At 43.8% G+C, this 9,418-nt stretch overlaps 1 protein-coding gene across 1 annotated transcript; it reads right to left on the bottom strand.

The window, feature by feature from the left end:
• Nucleotides 1-1,151: 1,151 nt before the first annotated feature.
• On the bottom strand, nucleotides 1,152-1,544 carry LOC117277117 (uncharacterized). Its single transcript, XM_033656527.1, has one exon. It carries the CDS (start codon nucleotides 1,542-1,544, stop codon nucleotides 1,152-1,154), a length of 393 nt encoding a protein of 130 aa, XP_033512418.1.
• Between the last annotated feature and the right edge of the window lie 7,874 nt (nucleotides 1,545-9,418).

A 9,418-nucleotide genomic window follows, 5' to 3' on the forward strand; every position in this document is an offset into this window, starting at 1 on the left:
GGGGAGAGGAGTAACTTCTCAAATGCTAAGCTTGACATTCGGTCCAACGAGCTGCATGTTGTGTTGCTAGAACCTTCCCCAATATCAACCATAGCAACCTCACCAAATAGACTTTGGGAGCTCTTGATCAGCTCTTTACCACCTTCAATTACTGGTTTCAGGACTGATAATATTGAAAGTATTGTAACCCCCGACTTGACAAAAGACTTAGAGGTGTGCGGGACAGGCTTGGTAGAAATTCCACACTCCCCATCCTTACGAACTATTTCAATCATGTGTGTCTCTACATGGGCTAACAAAAGTTTTTGGTTGATGTTTGGCACATATGGGCTCTGTACTACAATTTGATTTGTATCAATAAGCTCTTGGATTGCTATTTTCAAATGCCAACACTTCTCTATGTCGTGTCCCGGGGCATCAGAACAATATATGCACCTTAGAGAATAATCAAGGTTCTTTGGGGGTGGATTTGGTATCTTTGCCTCAATCGGCCTCAACACGTCTAATTGCCTCAACCTTTGAAACAAACTGGCATAGGACTCGCCCAGAGGGGTGAAAGTTTCTTTCTGCTTCTACATTTCTATCTTATACTCCAGCCTTGGTCTAATGTTCGGACCAGTAGGGTTTCGGTAGGGTTGTGGGGGTGGAAAAGGGTTTTGTGGAGCTGGCGAATACTACTGCGGGTAAGGATGAGGTTGAGCATGTGATTGTGCATGATGAACATGGTATGAGATAAGGTCGAATTGAGTATTGAGGATTTAGTGGTGGGAACTAATATTGGGGTGGATTATTTGGGGCTTGGATATAGGTTTGGGGTTGGGGCCGAGGCTGAGTGTACTGGTGAGGTGGACCCCTTGGACCACATCGTTCTCCCGAAACAACCATAGAAACATCATCCATTCTCTTCTTACCCAACAAGATTCCTGTGTCATTCTGAATTGCTTATGTGGTTGCATTCAAGGAGGAATAGCTCATGATCTTACTTGACTTGAGTCCATCTTCCACCATTTCTCCCATCTTTACCACATCTTTAAAAGGCTTACCCATGGATGAGATCAAGTGGCCAAAGTAAGTAAGTTTTGGGCTTGAAGAAAGTACTTGACCATCTCGTCTCCTTCCATCGGAGGATTGACCCAGTCAACTTGTTCTCTTCATCTAAGCCCGTATTCCCTAAAGCTTTCATTAGGCTTCTTTTCTATCTTGGTCAAGGACAGGCGATCTGGGACAATATCTATATTATACTGAAAGTGACGAGCAAAGGCCTGAGCCATATCGTCCCATTTATACCACCTGCTAGCATCTTGACGGGTGTACCATTCCAAGGCTGCCCCACTCAAACTCTGACTAAAATAGGCCATCAAAAGATCGTCCTTCCCACCAACGCCTCTCATCTTACTGCAATAACCTCTCAAATAGGCCACGGGGTCTCCATGTCCGTCATACATATCAAACTTTGGCATTTTAAACACGGCGGGCAATTGGACGTCAGGAAACAAGCACAAGTCCTTGTAAGACACACTAACTTGGTTTCCTATTCCTTGCATGTTCCTTAAAGATTGCTCTTAACTCGTCACCTTCCTGAATATCTCATCTTGCTCCACATTATTAGCGGGATTCTCGATTTCAACGAGAGGATCAAAGTGATGGGTATACAATAGGGATCCGGGACTTTAAAAGTTGGTTCTGGAGCATAGTATTGGGTATCAAGAACTTTGAACGCGAGTTCACTAGAAGATCGATAGGTGGTAGGTTGTGGAGGGGCTACAAAAATAAGGGTGGATGTTGGGGCGGGATATGGGTTTGTTTTGGCTGGTGGAGCATGAAAAGAATGGGACGGGGTGCCAGGGTAGTTGTGATAAGGGGTAAAGCCTGGAGCATATTGTGGGGAAAAATCAGCAGTGGTGGGAATCTGTCCTTGTGATAGTGGTGGGATGGTGGAAGCATTTTCAGTGTAGTCAGTGGGAAATGAGGGTGGAGGATGCCCACTGATCCAAGTTTGATACATATCTGACATCTGTTGTTTCAACCTTTGAACCTCTTCATTCAACTTAGATTCTGACTCCATAATCTCTCTTGATGGATCAACAACACCTGTGTCCAATTCTTTGCTAGTCATGAATGCCTTGCTCTTTGACCTAGTGTTGTATGGATGACTTGCCAGAGTGCCACAAACTAACCACCTTCCTGAAAATTGATAATGAAAATAACAAAGAGAAGCAATACAAAGCCAACATGATAGCGTTAGGGCATTTATCAGATAATAATATCACATTATGTACAATGCACCTAGCAACAATTTATTGTTCTAGAATGACTTTGAGGGTCACAAGGTCATATGGTATCATCCCAATTTGCTCATTCCAACCTCGTCTTTTGTTTTCTCTTCAACCTTCCTTAGTTTACTCATTTTCCTCTCTTTGTCTTTTGATTATCACTCTTTTCTTTCTTCTCATTCCTCACATCCCATAACTTCATCTCTTTTTTCCTTTTTTCTTTTAATTTTAAAAATGATTCGATCGAACCCGATATAGGTTGCCTACGTATCATGTTTCACATGAATCAGACCAAGCGTAGTTATTAAAAAGTGATGGATAGAATAAACTAAAAACAAAATCTTTTTGGATTTTTATTTATATATATATATTTTTCGTTTTCAAATACAAAATAGGAAGTACGATGTCAAAAGACTTGACAAACTCAGCTAGACTATAACATACTCTGACATCACCTAAAAGACTCAATATTACTAGACAAGACTAGAACGTAAAAGACAACATAGAAACAAACTCAAAACATAAAAGTCTCCTAAAGCAACTCCTAAATGCAACGGTCCTAGCTATGAAGGTCATGGGATAAGTGGATCCATACCCGAATGAGAAGAATAAGAACAAGCAGAGTAAGTGACTCAGGACACTATGTGAAACAGTAACACTTCGTTTTGGACACATGCAAGACATTATTGAAGTTATTTTTGCAACACGGCCTACGTGGCCAAAATGTGGCTAGAAGTGCAAACTCAACCAAGGTGACCCCTAAGTCACATAGATACCTCACTAAGACTTACATGGCCTCAAACTCCCAATAATCATAGTCCTAAAAATTAATTTGCAACCTTTGCAGAAATGGCCTATGTGGCCAAAAATGGCTAAGCATGCAAATTCAACAGGAATGGACCTTAACTAATAGGACACCTTGTTGTTGACTTAGGGCTCTAAGACATAGATTAAAAAGCCACTTTTGTAAAAATATCCCTATTTTGCAAAAACGACCGATATGGCCAAGTGTGGCTAAATATGCAAGATTTGGCTACAACTCCCGAAGCCAAGAACTTGAGACTCACTAGGAAGAACGAACCCTATGTGGGTTGCCAAAATATCCCGCCCCGTAAGACCAAAATCAGGTATGCGTAGTTCGGGAGGATCAGATTTGAAAAATGCAAATATTTTTTGTCCTTTTTTTTTTGAATTAACGATAAGGAAGTGTAAAATCTTTTCCTTTTTTTAATCTTTTTTAGAAAACTAGACATGAAAACTGAAAGTGATAAAACCCTCAATATTCTCTCTTACTTTTTTTTCACCCTTCTTTCCCAAACATTAGTCCGCCAAATAACCTTTCTACCCTCAAAGATGCAATATTTAGCACATAGGATGATTGAATGTGTCACGACCCCAAACTAACCCCTGTCGTGATGGCGCCTATCGTGGAACTAGGCAAGCCGACTCATTTCCAAGACAAAATGATAACTTCATTTTAAAGATAATTTCAAGGTTATTTAGCATAAACCTTCATTTAAAGAGTCCAAATCAAAGAAAAATAGAAGTGCGGAAAAGAAAAGCCCGACATCGGGGTGTCACTAGTCATGAGCATCTACTATAATCTGTTTAACAATATCAAGGCTAACTCAACCTGGAAAAATAGCTAAATACTACTAGAGGAAGATAAGAGGGAGAAGAGCAGGGGCTGCGATCGCCAAACAACTACCTTGCTATCTCCAAGAAAATCTACAACCAGAACACTCAATAGCCGCTACCGTGTCCAGCCACACCTGGATCTGCACATAAGGTGCAGGGAGTAACATGAGTACGCCAACTCAGTAAGTAACAACAATAAATAAAGACTGAGCAGTAGTGACGAGCAATGAAGCATACAACGTTCATATCAGGAAATCTCAGTAAAATACCACATGCTCAAAAAAATCAGGATTTGAATCAAACATCTCGTTTAAACCCAGTTCCAGTAAAAATCATTTAAAGACATTTTTCCAACAGTTTTTCAAACAAAGGCTCAATGCAAAGGTGAGCAAAATGATGAAATCATAAACAGCCCCTCTGGCAAACCTCACAGTCACTCTTGCCACTCGGGCATACCTCACAGTCACTCATGCCTCCCAGTCACTCAGCACTCGGCACTCGGCACTAGCACTCAGTAGGTACCTGTGCTCACTGGGGGTGTGTACAGACTCCGGAGGGGATCCTTCATCCCAAGCGCTATAATTTGCACGGACAACTCACGTGCGATAATAATAAAGTATGCTACAGGCGGGCAGCCCTGATCCACACTCATCCTCACCAATCAGGCCCTCGGCCTCACTCAGTCACATGTATGCTGCAGGCGGGCAGCCCCGATCCACACTCATCCTCACAAATCAAGCCACTCGGGCATTTCAGTAAAACAGGGCATTCGGCCCAAAATATTTATATGCATCAAAATAGAGTCATAAGACTGAGTTATGCAGTAAACAAGTATAACCATGACTGAGTATAGATTTTCAATCGAAAACAGTGAGAGGATGATACAAAACAGCCCCTAAGGGTCCAAACGGCATTGGCGCAAGGCCCAAACATGGCATTCAGCCCAATTTACAGAAATTCTTTCTAAATCACATAAGTATCAACGGTCTCAACAAAATATGCAACTTTACAGTTGCTACGGGGCGGACCAAGTCGCAAATGCCCAACAGTGCACGCCCACACGCCCGTCACCTAGCATGTGCGTCACTAAAAATAGTAGAATGATACAAAATCCGGGGTTTCATACCCTCAGGACTAGATTTACAATCGTTACTTACCTCAAACCGGTCAAATCTCTACCCCGCAATGCTCTTGCCTCTGGACTCGGCCTCCAAATGCTCCAAATCTATTCACAATCAGTATAATACCATCAATATACGCTAATGGAATGAATTCCACAAGAAAAGCTTCAAAATTAGACCAAAACCCGAAATTGGCTCAAAAATTATCTGTGTGGCCCACGTCTCGGAACCCGACAAAAGTTATAAAATCCGAAAGTCCATCCAACCACGAGTCTACCCATACCAGTTTTACTAAAATCCGACCTCAACTCGACCCTCAAATCTACAAATCTTATTTTCAAAATTCTAAGTTTCAATCTCTGATTTACACCTCAAAATCATGAAATCTAGTCGGATTACTCGATGATAATTCAATATTATGGAGTAGAAATGATCACAAGGGACTTACCTCAAGTTTTCCTTGAAAATATAACAAAAATCGCCTCTCCCCAAGCTCCAATTTGTCAAAAATGGCAAATGGGATGAAGCTCCCGTTTTTATAATTCTGCCCTGACATCCTCGGTTCTGCCTTGATCTTGGCCTTCGATCGAGGTCCTCGATCCTGGTTCTCGGTCCTAGGCCTTCGATCATGCCTCCGATCCTTGCCTTCGACCATGACTCTCGACCCTGGGCTCGATCATATCTTCGATCGTGGCCCTCGATTCTAGGCTCGATCATGTCTTTGATCGTGCCCCTCGATTCTGGGCTCATGTCTTCGATCGTGCCCCTCGATTCTGGGCTTGATCGTGTCTTCGATCATGCCCCTCGATTCTGGGTTCGATCGTGTCTCCGATCGTGGCCCTCGATTCCAGGCTCGATCGGTGGGAGATTGCTGGGCTCGATCGATGGGTTCGATCGCTGGGCAGAAGCAATTTCCAACAGAAGGAAATTGCAGCAGCTGTTCTAGTTCAATTTGATCCGTTAACCATCCGAAACTCACCCGAGGCCCTCGGGACCTCAACCAAATATACCAAAAAGTCCTAAAATATCATACGAACTTAGTCGAATCCTCAAATCACCTCAAACAACGCTAAAACCATGAATTACACCCCAATTCAAGCCTAATGAACTTTGAAATTTCTAATTTCTACAAATTACTCCGGAACCTATCAAATCATGTCTGATTGACCTCAAATTTTTCACACAAGTCCTAAATGACATAACAGAGGTATTCCAATTTTTAGAATCAGATTCCGACCCCGATATCAAAAAGTCAACCCCCCGGTAAAACTTTTCAAAAATAAAACTTTCGGCATTTCAAGCCTAATTCCTCTACGGACTTCCAAATAATATTCCGGACACGCTCCTAAGCCCAAAATCACCATACGGAGCTATTGGAATCACCAAAATTCAAATCCGAGGTCGTTTACATATAGGTCCATATCCGGTCCATTTTCTTTTCTAACTTAAAATTTCAATTATGAGACTAAGTGTCTCATTTCACCCCGAGTTCCTTCAAGACTCGAACCAACTAACCCGATATAACATAATATAGCTGAATGAAACAAAAAGAAGTAGGAATGGGGAAAACAGGGTTATAACTCTCGAAACGACCGGTCGGGTCGTTACATCCTCCCCCTCTTAAGCATTCGTTCGTCCTCGAACGGGTCTAGAAACATACCTGGAGTCTCGAATAGGCGTGGATATCTGCTCTGCATCTCCCGCTCGGTCTCCCAGGTGGCCTCCTCCACAGGCTGATCTCTCCATTGCACCTTCACTGAAGCTATATCCTTTGACCTCAACCTTCGAACCTGCCAATCCAAAATAGCCACCGGCTCTACATCATAAGTCATATCACCCTCTAACTGAACCGTGCTAAAATCCAAAATATGGGACGGATCTCCAATATGCTTCCGAAGCATGGAAATATGAAACACTGGATGCACACTCGACAAGCTGGGTGGCAAGGCAAGTTTATAAGCCACCTCTCCTATCCTATGAAGCACCTCAAAAGGCCCAATGAACTGGGGGCTCAACTTGCCCCTCTTCCCAAACCTCATAACACCCTTCATGGGTGATACCTTCAGCAAAACCTTCTCCCCAACCATAAAAGACACATCACAGACCTTCCTATCTGTGTAGCTCTTCTGCCTAGACTGCGCCGTGCGAAGCCGCTCCTGAATCAATTTCACCTTATCAAATGCGTCCTGGACCAAGTCTGCACCTAAGAGCCTAGCCTCACCTGGTTCAAACCATCCAACCGGAGATCTACACCTCCTCCCATACAAAGCCTCGTACGGAGCTATCTGAATGCTCGACTGATAACTGTTGTTATATGCTAACTCCGCGAGTGGTAGAAACTGGTCCCATGAACCCCCAAAGTCAATGACACAAGCACGCAACATGTCCTCCAATATCTGAATAGTGCATTCTGACTACTTGTCTGTCTGAGGGTGAAAAGTTGTGCTTAACTCAACCTGAGTACCCAACTCTCGCTGCACGGCCCTCCAAAACTGCGATGTGAATTGAGTACCCCTATCTGAAATGATGGAAACTGGGACACCATGCAGGCGAACGATCTCTCGAATGTAAATTTCAGCCAACCGCTCTGAAGAGTAAGTAGTACCAATTGGAATGAAGTGCACGGACTTTGTCAGCCGATCCACAATAACCCAAATAGCGTCGAACTTCCTCGAAGTCCGTGGGAGCCCAACTACAAAGTCCATAGTGATCTACTCCCACTTCCACTCTGGGATCTCTAACCTTTGAAGCAAACCACCTGGTCTCTGATGCTCATACTTAACCTGCTGACAGTTTAGACACCGAGCCACAAACCCAACTATATCCTTCTTCATCCGCCTCCACCAATAGTGCTGCCTCAAATCCTGGTACATCTTTGCGGCACCTGGATGGATGGAATACCGCGAGCTGTGGGCCTCATCAAGAATCAGCTCTCGAAGCCCATCTACATTAGGCACATATATCCGGCCCTGCATTCTCAGCACCCCGTCATCACCAATAGTCACATCCCTAGCATCACCTCTCTGAACCCTGTCCTGAAGAACGAGCAAGTGAGGGTCATCATACTGACGCTCCCTGATACGGTCATAAAGGGAGGACCTGGAGACCACACAAGCCAATACCCGACTAGGTTCCGAAATATCCAATCTGACAAGCTGGCCTGCCAAGGTCTGAACATCTAATGCCAAAGGTCTCTCTACTGCTGGAAGATAGGCTAAACTCCCCAAACTCTCTGCCCGGCGACTCAAAGCATCGGCCACCACATTGGCCTTCCCTGGATGGTACAAGATAGTGATATCATATTCCTTAAGAAGCTCCAACCATCTCCGCTGATGCAAATTATGATATTTCTGCTTTAACAGATACTGCAGACTCCGGTGATCAATATAGATCTCACAATGAACCCCATACAAATAATGACGCCAAATCTTCAAGGCGTGAACAATGGCTGCTAACTCAAGATCATGGATAGGATAGTTCTTCTCATGGGTCTTCAACTGGCGCGAGGCATAGGCAATCACCCTACCCTCCTGCATCAAAACACAACCAATGCCTATCCTTGAGGCATCACAATACACAGTGTAAGAACCTGAAGCTGATGGCAACACTAACATTGGAGCCGTGGTCAAAGCAGTCTTGAGCTTCTGAAAGCTCTCCTCACATTCATCCGACCACCTGAATGGAGCACCTTTTGGGTCAATTTGGTCAAGGGCGATGCAATAGATGAAAATCCCTCCACAAAGCGACGGTAGTAACCCGCCAAACCAAGAAAGCTCCTAATCTCCGTGGCTGAGGATGGTCTGGGCCAACTCTGCACCGCCTCTATCTTCTTCGGATCCACCTGAATACCCTCACTGGACACCACGTGCCCCAAGAATGCTACTGAACTGAGCCAAAACGCACATTTAGAGAACTTTGCATAAAGCTTCTCCTCCTTCAATCTCTGCAATACAGCCCTCAAATGCTGAGAGTGCTCTTCCTGGCTACGAGAGTACACCAGGATGTCGTCAATGAATATAACGACGAATGAGTCCAAATAGGGCTGGAATACACTGTTCATCAGATGCATGAACACTGTTGGGGCATTGGTCAGCCCAAAAGACATCACCATAAACTCATAATGGCCATATCGGGTTCTGAAAGCTGTCTTGAGAATATCTGAATCCCGAATCTTCAGCTAGTGATAACCGAACCTCAAATCAATCTTGGAGAACACCCTCGCTCCCTGAAGCTGGTCGAATAAATCATCAATGCGAAGCAAAGGATACTTGTTCTTGACTGTGACCTTGTTCAACTGCCTGTAATCAATACACATTCTCATAGAACCATCCTTCTTTTTCACAAATAGAACCGGTGCACTCCAAGGTGACACACTAGGTCGAATAA

The sequence above is a fragment of the Nicotiana tomentosiformis genome, chromosome 9 (genome assembly GCF_000390325.3).
Source record: "Nicotiana tomentosiformis chromosome 9, ASM39032v3, whole genome shotgun sequence".
Classification (NCBI taxonomy): Eukaryota; Viridiplantae; Streptophyta; class Magnoliopsida; order Solanales; family Solanaceae; genus Nicotiana; species Nicotiana tomentosiformis.

Excerpts from the sequence above, each read along its gene's own strand:
- LOC117277117 (XM_033656527.1), bottom strand. The coding sequence starts at position 1,544 with ATGCAAGGAATAGGAAACCAAGTTAGTGTGTCTTACAAGGACTTGTGC.